General features: G+C 39.4%; 1 protein-coding gene across 5 annotated transcripts in view; it reads left to right on the top strand.

Annotated features, from left to right (window-relative positions):
• Positions 1 to 24,788, top strand: part of FAM13A (family with sequence similarity 13 member A) — a 317,773-nt gene that overhangs the window by 270,068 nt on the left and 22,917 nt on the right. For all 5 annotated transcript variants that reach the window (XM_058547500.1, XM_058547499.1, XM_058547501.1 and 2 more), the window contains 4 exons: positions 4,673 to 4,749; positions 5,135 to 5,177; positions 15,915 to 16,062; positions 24,102 to 24,315. In XM_058547500.1, the coding sequence (XP_058403483.1) occupies positions 4,673 to 4,749; positions 5,135 to 5,177; positions 15,915 to 16,062; positions 24,102 to 24,315 (482 nt within the window). The remainder of the gene's footprint in view (positions 1 to 4,672; positions 4,750 to 5,134; positions 5,178 to 15,914; positions 16,063 to 24,101; positions 24,316 to 24,788) is intronic.

Raw genomic sequence — 24,788 nt, 5'->3', positions numbered from 1 at the left:
CTGCCTCCTGCACATAACAGCAAAGGTCCGTCCCTACGTTCTAACCACAACCTACCTTTCCTCTAAGAAAAATGATTACTCTCCTAACTTTTTAATCTCGCCATGTTTATGCACACAACTAGATTCCTTTCCTTTGTGTACTACTGAGTAAGGAAAGAATGTGCTGGCCACTGTGAATTTTATGTCTTGTCGATTAATGTTTAACATTACTATTCAGATAGAACCTATCTTAGAAATGATGGTAATATTAACAGTGTAACAAACTACAGTTGGAGCAGTAACCAAAATACAAAAGTCATGATGATAAGGACTGGTGTCGTCTGGTTCACCATTCACCATTGTACCCCAATGCCCAGCATAGTTCAGCACTCACAAAAAATGTGTTGGAAAAAATGAGTGAATGAATGGTTGCCATATTGTATAGGGTAACTTGTATAACAAAAAGACCCAAAAAGCAATGTTTTGAACACAGGAAAAGTTCTTTTTCCCTCGACAATCTAAAACAGGAGTTTAGGGCCCAAGAGAGGAGTAGAGGACTTGCTCCACGCAGTTTTTCAGGGACCCAGGCCAACTGCCTGGGGCCAGCCCCGTGGCTTAGCGGTTAAGTGCGCGCGCTCTGCTACTGGCTGCCCGGGTTCGGATCCCAGGGGCGCACTGACGCACTGCTTCTCCGGCCATGCTGAGGCCTCGTCCCACATACAGCAACTAGAAGGATGTGCAACTATGACATACAACTATCTACTGGGGCTTTGGGGGGAAAAAAAAAGGAGGAAGATTGGCAATAGATGTTAGCTCAGAGCCAGTCTTCCTCAGCAAAAAAAGAGGAGGATTAGCATGGATGTTAGCTCAGGGCTGATCTTCCTCACAAAAAAAAAAAAAATGGATTTAGGTGGACAGCTAGCAAGTTCTTCCATAGACATCTGCTTACAGTACCAGTAGTTCTTTTTGAATATGGATTAATTTATACAGTTTTAAGCAGTAAAACATAAAAGGTACAAAGGGTACAAAAATAAATTCAAATATGCCATTAATCCCTTGTTAATGAGAATATATCAAATATGCTCCTTGTTTTAGAGATCAAGGTTAGAATAATGAACCTGTTTTGACTAGCAGTGTTTCATGCAGCCTTCAGACTGAGCTGTTTGTACATTGAGAGAAGGTATTTTTTTAGTGTCCTCTATAAAGGCTTTGTCAACATTTTACAGTTTTAGAAGACAAATTTGTTTTTGCTCCAAGTGTTTTCAAGTGCTTCAGTGGTCAAACAGGTTTTGAGCCTAGGTTTCAATGCCAAAACAGAGAGGGGGCCAGGGTAAAGAATTGGAAATAAATTCCACAGTCTAAAGCTAATTTTTTCAAGGCTTTTGCTCTTTTTACTTTTGAGGTTAGTTTTATAATTGAAGAAGGTGGGTCTTAAAATTCAGTTCCTTCTGACACCCAAAAATTGTACAAATAAATTATAGTAAATCTCTGTGTTTTGAAAGTCCCTGGTAGCACTTAGCTGAGGCAGAACTTTATGGATTATAAACTAGACTTGATCTGTTTTTTTTAAAAAAAAAAATGCAATTCAAAAAGCAATTTTATTAAATTACACTTAAAGTCATAATCTTTTCTTTGCTATTTCTTAAAATTACCTATCACTTTTAAAAGATCCTAACTTTATAAGACTAATTAAAATAAAAGTTAATGCAATAACACATTTTGTAAGAATTACATTACTTCAACCTTTCATAAATGAAAACATTAATGAACTACTCTTTTACCACATCTAGAGAAATGTTTGGGACATAAAACAGTTCAAACCTTCCAAAGGCACTGAGTCAGTATTTTCTCATAAGACAAGTACTACAGAACATTTGAAAGTCCAGTAACATACTTCTCGTACAATGGAAGCATTCTACATTTCAGCCATTATTTTGACCTGTACATTCCATTGTCCCCTTCCCCCATCTCAGTGAAGAAGGGGAATTGCTGATTTATTTCTTCATCTTAGTCTTCCCTCCCTAAACCTTAGGCAAAGGACGGAAATTAGAATTTATCAAATGTTTTGCACCCATGGAAATAGGTACTTCTGTTACTGTGCTCATAGATCTTTACTACCTTCGTTAGTTCCATTCTGAAAAAACTGGGGTAGGTTGCCAGTTGTAACACATTCTTCACACGTCCCTGTTTCCAGAAGGTGTAGGGGCAACCCAACTACCTCAGCAAAGGAACACTGTGCACTTGCATGTGGCTTTAGTGAAAGCAGACCATGAATAGTCAACAGTCTCAAATGCGTGGAGGACAACATGAAAATTGGGATTCTTTTAAATCTTTAGAGAGGAATACTGAACAATATTGAAAGTCACCCTTTGTCAATGGCATCTATGAAAACTCAGATCCTTTGAGAGTTCTTAAACATACGGATCAAACATTTTTTTAAAAGTGGGATAGAGGAGGGGGTTGAAGAAGTTATTGCTTGTTTTAAACCTGGAGATCAGCTAAACTTTCTCACATTTCGCAACTGCTTTTTGCAAAGCTTTCTATTGTATAATGTAACTCTCTTTTTTCTGTAATTCTTGAAACCTGTGTTGATTCTATCTTGGTTTTTTTCTCTTTAGGAAAAAAAAATCAATCTTCTAACACCTTCTAACTGAAATATCTTTAAATTTATATAATGCTATTATGGTTTATTTTCTGTTCTCTCTTTCTGAATATTTCTTAGCCTTAATCTGAAGATTTTTATGTCCCCTGAAATAGTCATTTGCATATAATTATAAATGTATTTCTTTGACACTGTATTAAAATGATTTGAAGGTAAAGGGTTGTGCCTTCCCTAGGAATTCACATGTCAGAACTTCAGGAAAACCTAATGCTATTGCACTAGATCTTACACTAAAGATTTTGATAGTCTATTGAAGATTACCAATGAGAACAAACAAAGATTCTTTGTTATAGATATATCCCTCTTTATCAGGAAGATCACATTCAGGAAGTAAGAGTAATTGTGCTTTGGTTTAATGAGACCCATTTTAGAGAGGCCTCTTCTAACTCAAACTGTAGAGGTATAAAAATGTAACTATAATTGAATGTTGTTGTAATTATTTTTGATTTCTCAGATCCGTTCTAAAATTATCTATGTAAATTATCGAAGCATGTAAATCGATGTTCAGTCATGGCAGATACAAACACTGTCTTTCCAGTTCCTGGGACATTGTCTTAACTGTGGACAAATAGTAGTAAAATATTTTCCTTGGGGATTTCATAGTTTTAGAAGTAATAATAACAACGTCAACAACAATAGCTAATATTCATTAAATGTACCAGGTATTATTCTAGTGCTTTATGTGTATTATCTCATTTAATCCTCGTGACCACCCTATGTTAAGTATTGTTGCCATCTCCATTTTCCAGATGAGGGAACTGAGAGTCAAGTAGAGTCATACAGTTGGTAAATGATGGAGCTAGGTTTCAAACTCAAACATTCTGACTCCAGAGCCACCATTACAACTATTATGTTATGCCGTCTCCCTTTGTTTCTATTCTTGGATGGAGCCTAGGGTTTTAAACTTTAAGAATTCCAGACAAGTTGGCCAAATCAACAAAAATGGAAATAATTCATCCATCTACCAAGCCAAAGATTAGTTATCCACTCTAATTATATGTTTATTTTGTGGAGATTTTTGTATATCTTAATTTCATGGGCTTATTATGAACCTTAATCAGATTTACTTTGCAAAGGGTTTTTCACACTGGAGAATTATAAGTATGTAGATGAACACATGTTGCTTCAATATGTGTTCGTCCTTTATTTCAATGACACAGAATGGGTGGATTGTGCTTAATGTCCTTTTAATGCAGGTGTGAATCTTTAAGTTCAGTGAAATTCAGGTCCAAATCTCCAAGGCAGCTATGTTTTTCAATCTACTGAATGTAAATGTGCTTTTGTTTGCTTGTTTGTCATCTTTGTTCATGGGGATGGCTTACTTGTTCTGTGTTCAGTCATCTGAATTGTATTTAGGAAGCATTGTCCATTTTCAGAGAGGCAGTCAAAAAATCTTACAGATATGCTTCTGGTTAAGCATTAAGCCCCCTTGGTCAGCCTGAAATACATGCTATTCGATATAAGTTTCCTGTTTATACTTTTTCCGTGTTGGCTAATATAAAGATTAACATTATATATCACAGAAAGAAAGGTCCTTAAGTTAACTCATTTCTTTTCATGGACATTTTACAGCTTAAGTATAAACTACATATTACCCCAGATCATATTGGCAATATATACAGAAAAGATGTTAAATAAGGAATGAATGTTACATTCGTTTCTGATGAGATTTGAGGTCAGATTCCTAAATTCTAGTTCTAATGCCACCCTGATATTCTGTCCATCTGGGTTTTGCTATGTTTACCTATAAAATGGGGATAATACCTAACAAGGACATCATAGGGCAGAATGACCATTTCTTGATGCTTTCAGAAATCTTCATTAAAGGATGATAAAGTTCAACATACAATTTTATGCAAGCAGCATATAATAAACTGTCATAATTTTACTAGTTTTAACAAAGATAGAAATATGAGGACTAGAATTAACTTATATCTGCATATCATCTGATTTTTCTATGTTAAAGGAGGATCTGTTGTTGGATATTTCTTACCATTCCTACTGGGCAACCAATGATTTGTTTTGTTACAGAATATGGAAAGTCTCAATTCCACACAATCTCATGAGAGGGCTGGACCTGATGATGATGAACTGATGTCCGATGAAAGGTAATTTTAGAATTTTCTCCTCACATTGTTTATAAGAATATGAATAGATTTGTTTTTCATTTAATGCAATGTGCATTATAAGAAGTAAAAAGAATAGAATTAAAGGACTATATGTTTACCAACAGTATTTCATAGCAAGGAAAATGCTTAGAATGGAAAATCTATCACGATGCTGTAAAGGAAAATAACCATATTCTTGTTTGTGTTTCTAGTTTTGTTTTATTTTGATAATTTTTTGTTTTGTTTTTGATTTTCATAAGAATTTGATTTAGAGATACTCAGCCTACTTTTAAAATAAATTGAATCATAATTTCAATGGATGAAAAACATTGTTATAAAACAGTGACATTTTATGATATTTTATTGTTGTTGCTGTTGTTTATAGCAAAGAAAATGAAAAAGGTGGCGGACACACCCAGCATTTTGAGGTGAGTAGCTAACGAGTAAGACTGTGACTGTGACAGGACGGTCGTACATTCTTGAGGGTATGTGTGAAGTATTATTAGCTTGTCAGTAAAGGATAATGAGATTAAGTGACAGGACTGTGACTGGTTAGAAAGGCAAGTATCGAGATGCAAAGATTCCTTGAGAAATCATAAGAACTCCACTCTTTTGCTTTTTAAATTCTTTTATTTTGCTTGTGAAGATAAACTTCAATAGCATGGAGATTTCTCTTTAGATTTTTCCATAAAATGAAACAAACAAAAAGCCAAAGCTACTGGTTTGATTTTTCCATGATTTTATGCACTTTTTAAGTGATTGAAATAAATAGGTAGTGAGTTTTAGTGGATCTGTCACAGGGATGGTCTCATTAATTTTCAAATTAACATAAAATCAGCTTGAGTTATTAAATCCAATTCGCTTTCTGAGTTTTGTGTCTCATTTTAAGTAAACAACAGAGAAAAAACATGTAACTACCTTATGTTGTCTCTATCTTGATGTCCCACTTTCTCTGCTGGCCTCCCTGCTGACCTCGGTGTTGGGTTTTCCTTGCCCCCGACTCTAGTTTCCATTCGTTGTGTTCAACCTCAGTTTTCAGTCATGGATATGTATGTAATCTACTACTGCCAAACGCTGCCCACTGCACTGCAGTCTTATTATCAGCTTTTTGGGGGGCGAGAGTGAACACTTTTCTCAACCTGTTCTTGGATTCTGACTCTTGATTTATTAATTATACATAGAACTCTCCCTCTAACCCAGTGAATCCTAATCTTTGTTGGGCACTGACCTAATTCACTGAGGGATTTATTCAGTAATATATATTGAGTCCTACTCTGTACAGGTACTGTGCTAGGAGCTGGGATTTAATAACAGCTATAGTCCCTGCCTGCATCGAGTTTTACAATCTAGCAGATTAAGAATCTGAAAGCTGCACCCCCTTCTTAGAAAAACGCACACTCACGTAAAATTTGGCGTAAAGTTGCTGGAAATTAATGGCCACCCCCTCCCCAGTGCTGTGGCCCCCTCATATTTCCTCTATTCACTTCTTGCCATGTGTACTTCTTCATTAACTGAGCCAGATACTAGGAGGGGAGCGCTTCCTCTCCCTGACTTCATGGATTCTGAGCCACTTCTTTGATCTGTTATTGCCAACTGGTCTCTGCTTCCTTCCCTGGGACCCAGGCGACAAGCTGACATTCTTTCCTTGTCTCTAGGCACTGTTCTTCAGAGCACAGTTTCCCCATGATAGTGTTGTTTTATTTTTCTTCTCGTTTCATCCTTCTCTGCTCTTCCTCTGCTCACAGCGAGAACCTAGTCATCATGCCACTGAACGTGACTTTAAAGAAAATTGCTTTGTCGGCCTCCTGGAGAGGTCTTCTCAGTTCTTCCCTTTTATGCTTATCATCCTCGATGAGATAAAAGGGTGTAGAGCAACCTTTGTGGATGGACTTCATAACATTAACTCATAACTTCCAAGTGGCACCCAAACTAAATCCTTGCTGAACTCAGTTTGCCTTGGTGTTTTTGTGGACAGCCCCATGGCAGTGGATGAATCATGGGGAAAGAATCTCAAATCCTTCTTCCATGTGCCAGGACCTATTCTTACATGTGTCACCCATGTGCATTTACCAGGCAGGACCCAGACCACTGTTGGCACTCCGTAAGCACACTATTAATAATCATTGTCGTCATAATAATTTCAGCTAGGAGATAAAATTAGGTGGTGAGTTAAAATCTAGACTAAGCTCTCTGTGTCACCTTTCTTTCACAATTGCCCTGAAGGAGAAAAAAGCCATCACTCCACAAGATTGGGATTGTGTTTCTCCTCATGAAGGCGTGTGCTGCTTTCACTGAAGGAAATATATTTTATTATTATTAATGAATATATTATATGATTAATAATATATGATTAATAATTCATTATTAATGAATTAATGTGAAAATATCTGTCTTCCGTTTTTAAAGCTCTTTCCCTACTTACAGTGTATTGTAATTTCTTACTTTTAATATATGTAGCACTTTCTGGAACTTATTATACAACCCAAATAGTTAATCTGATTTTCTGGTAATACCACAATAATTCCTAAATTTCAGAGATGAAAACTAAGTCTACAATTCTGTTTAGCCAGTATTTTTTATTTTTGGTGAGGAAGATTCGCCCTGAGCTAACATCTGTGCCAGTCTTCCTTTATTTTGTATGTGGGTCACGACCACAGCATGGCGTGGTGTAGGACCACGGCCGGGGACCGAACCTGGGCCGCTGAGGCGCAGCACACTGAGCCTAACCACTAGGCTGTGGGGCCAGCCCCTGGCCAGTATTTTATTTAAGTCTCATATAACATCAGATTGAGATGCCAAAATTTACATGCCCTCTATGAATGGATATGATCATTTCATTTTCAATTAAGGCAGATTTTGTCCTCATTAATATTGTCCTTGAAACTCTCAGATTCATACAAGATAACACAGCAAATGACAGCTGTTGGGGAAAGGTGGTTTGTCCTTGTTTTGACTAGTATTTCCATTTGAATGAGGAACATTCCATTCACCTTCAGCCTCAGAAATGCTCCTTAGAGGGACAGATGGGCAGGGAGAGGCTCCTCTTAGAGTCTGCTTCTCAAAGGCAAATGCAGGCAAACTGTGACTTTATTTTTTAAATAATCATTTTGCAGTCTTAAATCTGTTTTTGTTTGAATGAATGTGTTGAAAAGTGAACATGGGTTTATCCCTTTGTGGCACATCTTTTTAGTTTCTTTTAATTATGCAACTAATCTTATCCAAAAAGAGAGTTCTCAGATCTTGGATGGTCAATCAGAGTTATCTATTTTCTGTTTCATCTGAGTTTGTTATGTGGTTTGTATTAAAATTTGTTTAGGGGCCGGCCCCATGGCCCAGTGGTTAAGTTCGGCGTGCTCTGCTTCAGCAGCCCAGGTTCGGTTCCTGGGTGCGGACCTACACCACTCATCGGTGGCCATGCTGTGGCAGCAACCCACATACAAAATAGAGGACGATTGGCACAGATGTTAGCTCAGGGCAAATCTTCCTCAGCGAAAAAGAAAAAAAAAAGCTGTTTAGTGACATATTGGCAGTGAAAAAAAAAGTTAGAGTCACTTCAAAATGCCAAAAATTAAAGTATGATGTCTTCAGGTAGGTTTTGGAAAGGCTGACATTTTAATAAAATATCCTGTTTGGGCTGTATGAAATGAGATGACATAAGGAAGAACCCAGCGTGAGGTTCCCTGAGCATGTGGAGTCCAGAGTCTTTGTTTTTTGTTTGTTTTTAAATTCAATTAACAGCTGAAATTATCCAGAAGAGAGGTTATCCTTAAAGCTAGCAATTTCTAGATTCTTAAAGATATCACTGAAAACACAGATTTTCAGAATTCTGTTTACAATGGAGTTCATACCTTACACTTCAATTTGATTCCTTCTGATAAGTTATTTTCTACTGTGGAAATATTTTATGCTTCTGTGTAAAATCCAGAATATTACAACTATAACCTTACACTCGATCTCTTTGTCAAGAAAGCAAAATCTGTAAGAATTATTAACTACATTGAAGGGTATTAGATTATCTGAGAGAGGTTATTTTATGTCAGAAGTATAAAGTTAATGAAGTGTTAAATTCTTTCAAGATATTTTTACATTCTTTATGCTTTTTAAGCCTACTGCTTAGGAGAGCTTAGAAGCATACCTTTGATAACAAATAAGACATTCATAATAAACAAAAGACTATTTCCCTTTTTCTTATCCTGCTGTAAAAAAAAGAAGAGGAGGAGAGAGAGAGAGAAAGGAGAGAAGATAAGGCTTTCCAGTCAAGACTGAGAATTAATATTAATGATCACAAGATCTTAAATGCAGGCTTTTGTTTGCCCTAAGAAAGTTTGAGATGGATTCTGAAATATCCCATCAACAAGTATTTATGAAATGGATGACTCTGTTATTTCAGCTTCAGTGTATTTCATGGAAGCTTTAGGATTTTGTTATTGGTTTTAATATTAGAACCAGAAAACTTAAAAAGCTCTATTTATTTAGATTCACTTCCAATTCCATCCAGTCTCAAAAGATTACTGAAGCTTTGCAGTTCACGTGGATTTTGGAAATTTGTCCATTTTCCTTTATTGTCAGGCCAAACAGTAAATGTTTATGTTCCATGTGGTTCTTCTATTAACACTGTGTGGTTCCTTCCTGTGCAAACTGCATTATACAGTACACTCTCTCATATTGTCATTGCTGGCTCTGGTAAGCTCTTAGTTAGGCTACTTATTCATATCCTGTGCAGGGAAGAAGGAATGGAACAAAAATTCACCAACTATTTGAAGCCAAGGAAGGAGCAGGATCAATAGAGTCTGGGGATAGAAAAAGCCAGGCCCAACCAGACAGGGACAAGTGTTGACAAAGATCAGATGGATAGACTTGTAGTTAATGGTGCCTTGACCTGAATGAGGAGTGTCACCTGAGGCCCCAAGCAAGGTGAGCTCTCTCTGTATTTGCTCCCTAGCATCCTGTGTATTTCTTTTAGAACATGAATGACGCTTGGCACTTAGATGTTCAATGTCTCCCTTCTACACTAAATCCCATTATCTTGTGTTTTTTTTTTAATTGAGATATAAATGGACATACAACATTTTATTAGTTTCAGGTGTACAACAGTGATTCAATATTTGCATATATTACAAAATGATCACGTCTAGTTAACATCCATCACCATACATAGTAAATTATTTTTTCTTGTGACCATTATCTTAATTTCTGTAATTCCAGTGCCTAGGATATAGTATGTGTTCAATAAACACTTGCCAAATGAATGAATAGGAAAGGGAGGTAAGGTATAAATGTAAATAACATGTCTTTTACAGTTACTATGGGCTAGCTGTTTTTATACATTTTTCATTTAATCCTCACAACAACTTTATGAAGTCTTGTTCCTGTATTAGAGAAAAAGAAGCTAAAATACAAAGAGATTTACTCACTAAAGATCTTGCAGCTAGTAAGCTAGTATTTAAACTCAGGTCTCTGACTCTACAGCCCACCTCTATCTGCCATACTGTATTGTCTCTCCTAAGAACCAAACACTCCATTTTTTTCAGTACATGAATATTTAGTGTGTTTTCATATGGTGCAACATTTTTGACAGGTTTTGGTGTGGGACATCATAGCAAAGAAGCTCTGAGATGAAAATTGGGAAATTAATTTGTGTACTCTCTGATTTAACTGAAGATAGAAGACGTATAAACAACAAAAGTTGAAACTAAAAATATTTTGGTATTTGAGAATGTCCTTGACATTTTAACATTAATGATCTAGTAAGAGAAACAGACAAGCACATAGACAAGTGCAATACTCTGTGATAAGCACTGTTAGAGAGTGTGGACCCACCTGGCGAGTGCCTCACCCAGACTAGGCTAAGTCGTATTTGCAGGCGGAGTGGCTTTTATGCTGGGATATTGCTATAGAGCCTGAACAGCTTCACCATGCGCAGCCATGGAGCAGCAGCCCTGCCTCCCATGTGCACATAGACCCTGGGCCTGTACCAGCAGCCCACTCTGCAACCTCAGGCAAGGCAACCGTGTCCGGTTCAGAGACCAGCGGGACCAGAAATTGGGAATCAGGCTTCTAGGAGCAGCAGGCAAGTGAAAGAGCAACCTCAGGGATTGATCAGAGCACAGCAGGACAGGACCGAGCGTGTGGATGTGCTGGTGAGTGAGTGCCGTGCCGTGTGTGTCCATGGCTGCACAAGCTGGTGTGGGTTTATGTAGGAAGCCCCTCTGCACTGCAGTGTAGGAAATCAGCCAGCAGGTCCAGAAGCTCGTGTACGTTAACATACATCTATAGTATGAATGATTCCCCATTATATGTGGCACACCATTCTAAACACCCCTATATGGTGGCCCTGACTCCAGATACAGTGACCTCTTTGCTATTCCTCAAACATGCAAAATGACCTCAGGACCTTTACACGTGCTTTCCTTCTTCCTGGAATGCTCTTCTGCAGATGACTCACTCCCTCATTTCCTCATGACTCGGCTCATATGGGCGCCTTGTTGGAAAGGCCTTCCCTGACCACCCAATATAAAATAGCAGAGCTTGGCCCTGCCCATCATCCACCCTACCCTGCTTTCGTGTTCTCCGTAGTCCATATCACTACCTGACTTTTTTTCTTTATTAACTGTCCCCTTCTGTAAGATTCATTAGGGCAGAGACTTCATTTTGTCCACTGAAGTTTCCCCAGTGTCTAAAAAACTGTCTTAGCACACAGTAGGTACTCAATTATTTCTTGAATGAATAAGCAAATAAATGTTATCTTTGTATCTCTAGCCCCTGACATATAACAGACAGCCCTACTATATGTATATAACATGTGATATGTATTATATTGCTAAATAAACTAGTACAATTTTGACCTGATTCTTTGTTAGAATAATAGACTCTTACAGAGGTTACCTGTTCCACCTCCTTCCCACGGTGGTACTCTCTCCCTCTCCTTCCTTCCTGACTCCCAGACTTCATTTGATCGCTGTGATTCACAAGGTGGTCCATTGTTGTACTGTGCCAAAACTGACTGTCCTCAAAACTCCATTGAGCATACCAGAGCCTGCTCCACGAACTGTGTGCTCTCTCCAGGCGGGTTGCTTGCACGTCTCACACAGAGCCCAGCACGGAGTGGGTGGGTGTGCCAGACCATGTTGTTGAAGGAATGAATAAATCCATACACTCTGAAGAAAGAAAATCAAGGAAAAATTTTCTAATTTTAATTTTCTTACTTGGAAATTGGTGCTAATTCAGATGTAGCGATTATAAAAAGTACACGTTTTTAAATTTGTGTGTGTGTGTGGAATTTGGGGGTTTTCCATGTGTCATGTCAAGCACTGCAAGACTCTTGGGTGCCCTGAGGGGACCCAGGCCCTGCAGGGAGCAGAGCCAGTAACTGGTATTGGGGGGAGGACTGACGTTGGGGGGAAGACTGACGTTTGGGGAGGACTGGCGTGGGGGGAGGACTGACATTGTAGGGAGGACTGGCATGGGGAGGGAGGACTGGCGTTGGGGGAGGACTGACGTAGGGAAGACTGACGTTGTGGGGAAGACTGGCATTGGGGGAGGATTGGCATTGTGGGGCAGACTGGTGTTGGGGGGAGGACTGACGTTGGGAGGGACTGACGTTGGGGAGGACTGGCGTTTGGGGGGACGACTGGCGTTGGGGGGGAGGACTGGTGTTGGGGGAGAGGACTGGCATTGGGAGGACTGGCATTTGGGGGAGGACTAGCATTTGGGGGAGGACTGACATTGTGGGGAAGACTGGCATTGGAGGACTGGCGTGGGGGGAGGACTGACATTGTGGGGAGGACTGACGTTGAGGGGGACTGACGTTGGGGGAGGACTGACGTTGAGGGAGGACTGGTGTTGGGGGAGGATTGGCATGGAGGGAGGACGCGTTGGGGGAGGACTGGCGTTGGGGGGAGGACGCGGGCTGCCTGCACAACCCAGCTCTCAGGCCTGTAGGTCTTCCCACTAGCATTCATTCCCATCAGCAAGGCCTCAGCCTGGAAAACACACATTTCACCATTATTACTCCATTTTTTAAATCCTTCAGTGGCTTTCCATTATCTACTACAGGATAAAGTCCAAATTTAGCCAGCATACAAGGCCTGTCTCAGTCCAGCATCTGCTTATCCAACACCCTCATCATCTGCCATCCCCACTTCCTATCCCAAGGGCTGGCCACCCGGAACCCCTTTTCCTGCTGTGCTCGAGCGTACCCTGCTGTCAGGCCTGCCTTTGTGCCTGCTCCTCCTCCTCCTTCTGTATGAAGTGCCCTCCTCCCCGACCCCTCTGACTCACACTGTCTGCCCCCAAATCAAAATTGCTGTTGCTGATTCGTGGCTGGAACATGAGTGGCTCTTTAATATTTTTGCGTGATGCGTGTAAAACTCTGCTTCACCCTTTGTTGTAGCACATTTCACCTCGAATTGCAGTGTATATGCCTCGTTTACAGCTCCTCTCTCTGGTATTTTGAGATCTGGCAATGTTTTACTCATCTTCATATGGTGCCTACTAATAATAAAAAGAATAACAGCTTCCATTCATGTGTGTCTTATTCTTGAGGCACCAAGCTAGACGCCTTCCATACCTTCTCTCAGGTCCTCAAAGGAACCTTGCAAGATTGGTATTATGTTAATGCCATTTTATAGATAGGAAATAGAGGCTCATAGAAGTGAAGTGGCCCACTCAGAGCACGAAGCTAGTAAATGTTGGTCACACTTCAAACCCAGGTCTCCAGTAAGCAAAATCCATGTCTGGTCCACCGTGCTACAGTGTCACTGGCTTGATACGTGTTCCTCATAAAGAAAATGCCATACTTACAACCTGAGATCGTGTCTCTTCTTCCCTTTTTTATGTCTCTAAGTGTAACAAGTGTTATCAGTCCTTATTGAGAAAATGTTTATTTGCTATATGCAGATTCTAACACATACACATTAAGCGATTGGTGATTGATTGACCCTGTAACTTTTTTTTAATTGGTGTTTTAATAGTTTATAACATTGTGAAATTTTTGGTTGTACATTTTTGTTTGTCTATCACCATATACATATCTCCCTTCACCCCTTGTGCCCACTCCCTACTCCCATTGCCCCTGGTAACCACAATACAGTTTTCTCTGTCCGTGTGTTGGTTTATATTCCACATATGAGTGAGATCATACAGTGTTTGTCTTTCTCCTTCTGGCTTATTTCACTTAATGTAATACCCTCCAGGTCCATCCATGTTGTTGCAAATGGGACGATTTTGTCTTTTTTTATGGCTGAGTAGTATTCCATTGTATATATATACCACATCTTCTTGATCCAATCATCAGTCGAGGGACACTTGGGTTGCTTCCACTTCTTGGCTATAGTGAATAATGCTGCAATGAACATAGGGGTGCATAAGCCTCTTTGGATTGTTGATTTCAGGTTCCTTGGATAGATTCCCAGTAGTGGGGTGGCTGGGTCATACGGCATCTCTATTTTTAATTCTTTGAGGAATCTCCATACCGTTTTCCATAGAGGCTGCACCAGTTTGCATTCCCACCAGCTGTGTATGAGGGTTCCTGTTTCTCCACATCCTCTCCAACATTTGTTGTTTTTTGACCCTGTAACTTTCAAAAAGCTGAGCAGCAGATTTGGTCAATCAACCCTGACCCACTTAGGATTCAGCTCAAGGAACAATAATTTTTGTGGCATAAATGCAAAATCTCTTTTTTCCCCCAATAGACAAACAGCATATTTAAAGTATCTTAAAGCCCCAGATGTACTTGGCATCTGACTTTAGTAGCTCATCATTAACTGATTGACAGTATTTCATTTTATCCCAAATGTGAAGAAAATACCAGTCCTCATGCGTCATTTCATGGAAACATAATGGTAAAAGCCCTGTTACTCCCTTGGGGATCTGAAAGTGGGTTGAACAGCTATTAAAAGTAGCTGGAAGTCTTAGTGTAGTGCCTTATTTTAAGCATAAGAACATTTCTCATACATTAATGGAATCATTTATGATTTCCAGATGTTTTTGGTTTTTTCATTTAATGATAGTGTATTTGCTAAAACAAATTTCCAGTTATTCTCAAAGAAAATCTTTGGTTCAAATCTGTGCTATTTGAGAAATATATTTGTGAATAAACACTTATGTTTATAATTTTATGGGAGAGGGGAGAGTGACAATGGTTGGGTTTGCAAACTGTCAAAAGAGCAAGGTACAAAAGAAATAATTTCAATGCAGTTTTTTTTTACATAAAATCACTTAGCTAAAATAGCAGCCTTTGGGGGAGGGTTTTCCCATCCGCCAGATACCCTAGCCTGGTGTAGGTGCTGCCAATGGGCAAAACCAAGTGTAGCTGAGTATTTAATATTCAGAGTAAATGAATGGTAGGAAAACAGGTGACAGTTGCATATTTGCAAGATATAAATTATGTATCGCTGTCTTGCCAGCTCTTGGCTTTTTACTTTAAAAAAAAAAAAAAAGTCATGCTCCCTGTGTAATTTTGGCTCATTTCCAGAGTCCATATTTCTTACTGCTAGCCGAGATGAGACGCCAAACCCCAGTGCTGTTTGAATTTGCGCAACAATGCTTTACTACCCAGTGCTCCTCCATAAATAGTCTGTTCTGCCCACACTTGGGGAGAAAGCAACCACAGGAAATCTGGGAATGTGCAGCTAGCCCCGCTTAATTGATCTAAGCCTGCAGGGCCAGCAGGAGAGCATTCGTGTGCACAGCCTCTGCTTCTGGCCTCGCAGGACTGTTTACCTAAAGGGCAAAGAAGTCTGCGTGCAGAAGACACCATGTTGCTTCTACAGCCTTAGCAACAGCAGTAGCTGGTTTGTTGTTGTTTACATTCTGGAGAGCCATACTCCTTTAAGGAAATACAAACTCCTTTCCCTCATTCCTGGCCCCAATCAGTAATCTTCAAGACTGTCGGCTGCCTACAGTTATCAGGAGGAGCAGCCTGAGGAAATCACCTTGTCTTTCTCACAGAAGAAAAGTTAAAGGAGCGCAGATGGATGGCCGCTTTTTGCATGCCAGTGGCCAGCTAGTATCCAGGGGGCATCAGGCTATGATGGTGATTTCTGTGCTGGGTGCATCAGCAACTGTGGCTTGGGAGGTTTCATCCAGAAGGAGTGGAATTGCTGCAGACATTTTTGGGTTTTGGTGAGCAGTAGATATTTGGGGATATTGTGCTGTTATTGCAGAGCCCCACAATGAAGATTCAGGAGCATCCCAGCCTACCTGACACCAAGCTGCAGAGGACCCAAGATGCCAATGACCAGCAGGAAAGCTTTGTCTCCGAAGTGCCCCCGCTGGACCTGACTGCATTGTGTGATGAGAAGAGCTGGGAAGGTAGGGTCGACTGATGCCTGCAGGATTTAATAATGGGAAAGCAGATATAAATTAGCATAAATGAGAGGCATGTAATCGTATGGATGTTTGGGTGAGAGAGAGAGAGCTATGCGTGCAGACGTAACTGCATTTCTAAATGCCCGATAATCCTTTCCCTGCCATAGGAATGTGTCACGTTAAACACTGCCAGGAGTAATTGCAATCGAAGAAAAGAAAATGTGCTTGCCCTGTATTATAGTGTCACCTTGAAGTCCTTCTTTAAATTTTTAACTCGGTAGGAGTGCTGGTATGTGTGTGTGTTTTCCCTCTGGTAGTAGCAAGCAGAGTAATGGGAACCTGTATGCATTTAGGATTTCGTCTTGGTATAACTGATCTTCCCCTACTACACGCCAACCATCTACCTCCTTCATTCAGTCTCCTTCCCATTTTTAAGGGAGGATATTTTGGGTTGCTTTGCTTGTATGTTTGTTTTTATGGACAGATTTTTTAAAATCCAGGTTAGCTAACATAAAGGATTTGCTTATCAAAGAGAACACTGAATAAAAGTGCTCCTTATTGAAAGCCTATAATACAGTGTTTTAGACTGTTTTTTCTAGAGATTTTTGGCAAAAATGGTAGAAATGGACTTGTGAGGAAGAAGAGGGAATCCTCATTTTGTCAGAACTGTGTTTCGGAAAGGATGTTGCAGCAGAGTTCCATGAAGCTGCTATTCTTTCGTTATCCGTGGGTCTGCATCCAGCATATATCAGTGTGTATCCAAAATAAATGCCCATCTGCCTCTCTGCAGTATGTGTGTTTGAAGCTACGAAGAGGGAGAGGTTATACTCCTGAGTTGAGAACAGCAGCGTGGCTTAACACAATGACTTGGCAGAGAAGCACAACTATGAAAACCCAGCCTTTTTTAAAAGCACCTGGGTTTCCTTGTCTTCTGCCCCTCCCTTTTTTAACCAAAGTATCATTGTGTTAATGATCTTAGATGAAGGACCAAAAGATGATCCAAAAAGGACTACAAGGTGAAAAATAGCTCCAGTATGCTCCTCGAATCCAGGGCTTAGTGAAGCAAAAACAAACTGATTTTTATTCTGGTTCTCCCTAGTTGCAATCTCAGAAACACATTCTAGTTCTTTTCAATAATTGGGCAGTGATCTGAGATTTTGTCAGACCTTCCTAGCTCACGATATGTTCACTGGGGAAAAAAAAAATGTGGGTTTTTTTTGTTTTGTTTTGCTTTTAATTTGATACATTCCTGGGTGGTGTCTTGTTCTTTTGTTTTGTGTACTTTGAAATAATCAGGTGTTTTTAATTCATACATTAAAAACAACACCCCCCACGAAAAAAGGTCCCATAGTAGCCACTGTCATCCAAATAAAAGAAAAAAGCAGTTAGCCAAAACAAATGCTATATTTGGGTTTCAGTAATATGGTCTCCTCATATCATTAATGTAAAGCTCTAGATAAAAACTGGGATCTTTGGTCAGAATTCAAATTAGCCACATTATCTTGATGATTTATTCAGCAACGGGGCAGGTAGATTCTTCATCCTCGTTTTGAAATGGACTCAGTTGGATTATTTTTATCTTGGTTAACCTTAAGATTATAATCTCTTTCAGCACATTTAAAGAGGCTAACTATAAAGCTGAAAATTTTCTCCAGAGAGGTTGAAGTCTAACTTGTAGTTTCCTTAAAACTATTTCATTAATTAATATAAAGATCTTTCTTCCAGAAAAATGATAATAATATGAAGGAACCAATGTTTTATTTTGTATTGGGAAACTAGATGGAATAAAAAAGCTTATTGGGGGGAAAAATACATTTCAATAGGCTTGGGAATGTGAAATTATCCATGTAACTTATGAAATGACTTGCTTTAACTTTTTTGGCCAATTACTACATTTGTCATTGAACCTGCGTATCTTAAAAATTTACATGGATTCATTTCAAGGCTGTTTTGATCATTTGGTTACTGCTTTCAGTGGCCATTTTTTATTATGTATTTATTTTAAATTTCCAAGTTACATTATAGCAGTAATATAGCTATAAGTATAGTCAAAATAAAGGGATTCTTGTGTAAAGGGTAGTTAACATGAGAGTAATCACTAAAATACCACCTTTTTTTATATCTTCAGTAAGAAACAAACAAAATGGTGGCTCTCCGTAAGGAGTAAACTTTGCACTAATTTAAACTGTGAATGTGAAACCAAGGCAATAAAATATATAAATGGAAATAATAATTACCAGAGCCATTTGAGCCAATATCCATCACCAGTCTCCAAGCCACCATGTAGCGTAACCCCTTTTTGGTTTGCTTGCTTGTTCTCAGTCCCCACACCATAGTTCACACTCTCACATCCGTGCAGAATCATAAAATATCAGGTGAGATAGTATTTAATGAGCAGCCTGCTGGTTACTAGCCTCTGCGGTGTGTGCTGCCATATGGGAATGATGTTCTCTGGCTTCGGGGCATATTGTAGCAGGGAAGCAAAAAGGGAAATGAAACTGATAAGTAGATTCCATGGCCTACATGGCGTGGAACCCTCTCAAAGTCCATGTAGGATCAAAGTCTAATTGTGCTTGTTGGCAGATAAATGATACATGCTTTATCTTTTTTTCCCCTCTATGTATTAGGGCACATTATTTGATCTATCCACTTGACCCTGTTATTATTATTATTAGGGTTTCCACTCTCCAAAATTAAATGAATACACAAATCAAATATACTATTCTTTGTCAGTTAAAGCTCCTCAGAGTTGCATAATTAGAATGTTCCTGCTCAGCCAATTCATGTTGATTTGGGGGTATCTTTTGTGGAAGTGCTGCGGTTTCAACACTCAGCTACCCTATTAGACTTGTCTTGGCGAAATTAAGTTTAAAAGAACATTTTTTAAAAGGCGTAAAATACTTCATATATCTTATTCATCACTTAAAGCTGATAGAAAATAACTTGGGAAAGGAAATTCTCTAAAAGAATGAGAGAGAAGCAAGGGATTTTAAAGATCTTCCAATTGAACCCTCCCATTATACAGATAAGAAAGCTGAGGCCGAAACAGGCAAAGTCATGATTCAAGATAACAAAGTCTTCTGACTTCCACTCGGATGCCTCTTTCTAAGCAGTGCCAGTTAAGTATCCTGGCAGGCAGTGGACCATAATGGTTAAGAGCCTGAGGCATCCTGGGTTCAAATCCTGGCTCTACACTTAACTAGCTTTGTTGATAAGTTAGTAATAGTGTCTCAGTTTGGGCCTCAACTTCCCCTTCTTTAAATAGGTATAACAGTAGATAATAATGAATAATATATATAATAGTATCTACTTAGTAAGTTTGTTGTAAGGATTAAATGAGCTAATATATGGGAAGTGCTCAGCACAGTGCGGGCACATAGGAGGTGCTATGTGGGTTTTAGGTGATGTTATTACCATCTTCCGTAAATGTTTCCAAGTATAGTTTCAGGAAAAACCAGCCTAAGTTTGCCTTCTTTGAAACCAGAGTCCAATTCTACCTAATGACCATGGATGGCTCTGAAGGCATAAGAGAAATCAGTATTTACTAGGTCCTCCACAAATTTACCAAGGACTAATCATGTCACACCATCCTCCTTTCTTTCTTTTTGACTCTGGATTTGGGAAATGGTACTCAGCTGGGCCTTTAGCAGGGACTTATGATAGCCTGTGAGAAGTGTAGAAGGGATAGAAGACAGTGAATTAGTAACTGATTAAGCAACTGCACTTAAATGTGCAGGTGCCTGGATCAAGGTCAACACAAATGGGGTTTTCTCATTAGTAAAGTCCTCAGCCCTCCCCTGTTCCACACATTTAGTAATGACTTCAATGGAGCTATTGAGGGTCTGCTTATTAAATTGGCAAATAGGGGCAAAGCAGGTTATGAAATTTAAGGATTAAATTTGGATTGATAAAGCTGACTACTAAGGTTCCTTCTAACTCTGATAGTTTGCAAGACAACTTGAACAATTTAATAGGACTACCATTGTGCTAAGGTTAAAATTTGGAACAGCAATGAAAATTTTTTGAAAAGATTCCCCCAGTAAAGACCCTCCCCAATGAGGCTTCCATCTTTTCATGTCTGGGATGTGCAAGTATCTCCTGGCACTACTGAGTAGCCTCCTTGGAAGACAGTATGACATCATGCCAGGTAGTAATGACTCTAAATAACATATAATTGAAAATGAGATGTGGAAAACATCAGCTTCCTTAATTCTGTACAGATTTCTTAGAAATAAATCATCTCAGTAGCCAATTTTCTTTTGTATAGTAAATGGATCCAGCCCGACAAGCAGAGAGCAGTTATGTCCCAGTGACCACGTTAGCATTAGTCAGAGCTGTGTCCCCTCTTGTGCAGTGAATTTCCTTTATTTCATGTGTGCTGTAGTATGTGAATTGGAACGCCCCCAGGACCTATTCTTTTTATTACTCAGGTAGCAAGCATACAGCTTTTCTCTCTCTTTCTGACCTGCTGTGATGTCAGCTGACCTGGGTGGATTAATTTTTAATAGAGACATGTCATACTTATGTATGACAAACTGGTCCAGAATCCAGTTCGAAGCCTCAAATCTTTTCTGTTTTCTCTTTGAATAATTTTCTTGCAATATCCTTGTCTGTTTCATTGCTCTCAAATTACTGGTTAAAATACAAAATATTTCCCAAACCAGCAATTGGGAATGTCACCCTCAAAACTGGGAAGGAATACACCCTCAAAACTGGCTCTCTGGGCAGGTAATGCTGTTGGAAGTACTCTCATGTACCGCACTGGTCTTTTTGGTTCTTTCTTGTTTTTCTGTTTGAGTGCCAACTATCAAAACAGGAGATAGCCTTGTATTTTTACATTAGTTCAAACTAAAATAGAGGAATAGTTGGTTTCATTGATTCTTTAGTTATATTGAGCTATGTGTTACATGTAATTTTATACCTCTTTTGAATAGGAGTCTTAAACGATAAGACTTTAGGATAAAAGGAAAGAAATCATACAAGCATTTTCATGTTGCATAGGTGAGAAACTTCACTTCTGTTCTACATGCAGACTAATGATGAAACATCCATTTTTATTTTGTTAAGGTTGAAATTCATAATGATTTTACATTCCTCATTTTTAAATAAGTGAATTCATTCATGCTAACTATAAGAGAAAATGTCACCCATAAGGTAGAATTTTTTAAGCTGTATATTTCATATATACTACTGGTGACACTAGGAAAACGACATATTTGGTCTTCTCATCAGTGAAGTGATTGGTCAAGAATGGAGCCACAAAATACAGCTGTGTTAACAAAACAAAATCTGAAGGATGGCCCCATGTTAGCCACAAAGCATCAACCACCGGTAATTCAGTTCCATGATTAGTTTTTTATAGTTAATTCAGGATTACAGTATATCTTCTACTGGAGACATGTTTGGTTAACAGTCACAGACATACACTCTTTCTGCAAAATTTTTTGTAAACAGAGACCACATAGTTGAAAACTTAAAGGTTAGTAGTAACATTTTTAAAGAGAGATTCTGCTAGATTCAGACAAATTAAAGGGCTTCAGGATCTAATGTAACACCTTTTCAAACTAAGTTTTGATGAGCAGAAATGTCAAACCAGCCAGCACACCCATATGCCAATATCAACATCAGACTGTTTTGCCATGCCCTCTGTCCCCGAAAACACCTTGCCCTCCCCATCCCCGTTGTGTTGCTCCTTGTCAGTCTGCAGTGAGTTATTGCCTGCTGCATTACTGTTCAAGCCATCTTAACCATTTGCTTGTTCTGGCTCCACTGATTTTAGTCCTTACAGAAAATTACTGCTGTCTTATGACATATCATGAAATGGAAGATGCAATCTGGGCAGTTTAAGAGTTTCATTTTCTGCAACTTAACACTACATTTTTATTATTTTTCTAGGGATTACTTTCCACTCACCCTCTCTTCCCTCTCCTCTCAATCCATTTTTTACTCTTTTCTGTTGGCAGTTCTGAGCTGCTCAGATCTGAGCCCTGCCACCTAGGAGGAGCTAGCTGATAGCGTTAGCACGAATGATGAAACAACTCCTGTTCTTCTCCAGCTTTAGCCAAGTGTATCTGCCAGCAGATTCTCTGCCGCTTTTTGAAACTCAATAGGCAAGAATCTGTCTTTAACACGGCTTTCATTTTTCAGAATATTTATATTATCACCTGGGTTCCCAGATAACTTGGTTCTCATTAAATTTTGAGAACCTACGTACCTCATTCCACATGAGGTTAATTTTTTTTTTTTAATTAATGTTCTTATCTCTCCTACTGTACTGCGGGGGTCTTCCAAAATTTCCGACAGTCATCTTTGATGTTGAAGCACCTGACACGTTCTAAATTACAGCACTGTCCCGGAGGTCAGGAGAATTGGTTGCTAGTCCCAACTCTTATGATTGATTAGGTATTTGCTCTTAACTTCTTTGAATTTCAGTTTCCTTGTCTGCAATCTGTTGGGTTGAATCAGTGGTTCTTAAACCTGACTGCGTTTAGGATCACTCGATCACTTTTAAAAGTGTGTGTGTGTGTGTGCACTGCATATCTGGGCCCTCACATAAAAATTCTGTTTAATTGGGTGGTGGAAGGACCTGTACATTAGGAGTTATTTATATCTCCCTGTGTGACCCTAATGTGCAGCCAGGGTTGAAAAATCACTAGATTAGATGATGTGTGACATTTCAACCAATTCTAATGTTCTATGATTATAATATGATCTTTTTAAATAAAATACTAAGAACTTGTTTAGGATAATTTTGTAGATTTTATAAATACCTTGATAGCTGAAGGAGCAATTCTTTCATGAATCAAACTGTTGGAATCCCAGAATTTAAGATCTTAGCCAGATTCCAGCCTTGTATAAATCACAGTAATCCACACATGTATTTAGAGTATAACTTTTTTTTAAAGTAGAGAGTATTACAAATGAAATACCCTACATCATCTCAGATCTATCTTTAAAATATGTTAGATAGGATTTTTTTTAATGAGAAGAGGAATATATTGAGGTGGGTCTTGCAGTAAATAGAAAGAAATATCACCCTGTTCCCTCCCAAAAGGACAAATCAGGATTTTGTGCTAAGTATGTTATTTTCTTAAAGATTGTCTAAAATAATTTATACAGATTTGTCCTTTGTAAGGTGTTCTTTTTTTCTTTTTTTGATGAATTTCTGTATACATCTTACTTTGACTGTAGTCTTGAGTAACTTCTGAAGTTTCAAGTGCAAAGCATGCATCTTAAACATGCTAATCCCACCACACTAAGCAGAAGCACACAAAACACCTTACTGAATGACCTCAACGGAAGGTGCCGACTCCTAAAGAAATGGGCTCTTGGGGTCGGCCCGGTTGCGCAAGTGGTTGGGTGCGTGTGCTCTGCTGCAGTGGGCCGGGGTTCGCCAGTTTGGATCCCAGGCGCGCACCGACGCACTGCTTGGCAGGCCATGCTGTGGCAGCGTCCCACATAAAGTGGAGGAAGATGGGCACGGATGTTAGCCCAGGGCCAGTCTTCCTCAGCAAAAAAAAAAAGGGGGGGAGGATTGGGTGGATGTTAGCACAGGGCTGATCTCCTCACCAAAAAAAAAAAAAAAAAAAAAAGGGCTCCCACAGGTTAATGTGATTCCTTAGCTTCATTCCTTAGTTGTTTACGTGAAGGATGGATAGCCATGTTGCCGGATGTCCCCCTCCCTGACACACTGGCATTTCTTTTCCATCATGCCCTCACATGGAAAGCTCTCGTCAGTGATCTGCATGGGAAGTTGGAAGCATACACTCTCGGCTCTCCTCCTTCAAGGCTGTTCCTCAGGGCAGCCCTAGCAAGTTCTCTTTCGAAAGCAAGTGAGGATGGAGATAGAAGGTAGATGATGGCTGTCAGATATATTTAGTGATTCTGGTCAGGGCATAGAGTTCCTAGTCTGAACCTTTAATCTAAAATGAGAAACCATTCAGTGCCTCCTAAATTTGGTGCTTCCTAATGCATTCAGAAAACTTAAGAAATAATTGTGCTTTAAAGAATAGTTTTGACCTCTCACCCTCATTATTTTCCAGAGCCCATCCCTACTTTCTCCTCGTGGCAGCAGGAGAACGTGGACTCGGACGAAGCACACCTCTCCCCACAGGCTGGGCGCCTGATTCGTCAGCTTCTGGACGGAGACAGCGACCCAATGCTCTCTCCTCGGTTCTACGCTTACGGGCAGAGTAGGCAATACCTGGATGACACGGAAGTGCCACCTTCTCCCCCAGATTCCCATTCTTTCATGAGGTATATTTCTTTGTGTTGCTGATAAGCAAATGCATCATCACTATAACGTTAGAAAGGTTAGGAGTGTTGCTGATGGCTAGTAATTGTCTAAATTAAGTTATAAGTCTGTGGTGGAACATATTTAAAAGTCTCCGTCCTAATACACAGGCCCTGTTGTAAGTTTTCAGTTGAACTGTGGCCCAACTACAGTATCACCTATTGAATATTCATTAGCATCTCCCTTCCAAAGCTCTGTCAAATTTAATTTTGAAGTCCGCAGCACACATTTCAGTCCTAACTTTGCTAATTGAAAATGTGAGCTAGAGAAGGTAAGACTTGTTAATGGGCGGGACATACAGAGCTCAAGGTCACAAAATGAATGAGTAGTCAGCATTTTGTGTTGGAGAGGATGGGGACTGTTTGCACCCTCCCCATCCCTGCCACATCCCTCATCCCCAGAGCCCCTCCCAGCAGGCAGTGACTTGAGTTGTACC

Source organism: Diceros bicornis, chromosome 8 (genome assembly GCF_020826845.1).
Source record: "Diceros bicornis minor isolate mBicDic1 chromosome 8, mDicBic1.mat.cur, whole genome shotgun sequence".
Taxonomy (NCBI): Eukaryota; Metazoa; Chordata; class Mammalia; order Perissodactyla; family Rhinocerotidae; genus Diceros; species Diceros bicornis.
The sequence above is the reverse complement of the archived record's forward strand: the minus strand, read 5'-3'. Positions and strand labels throughout refer to the sequence as shown.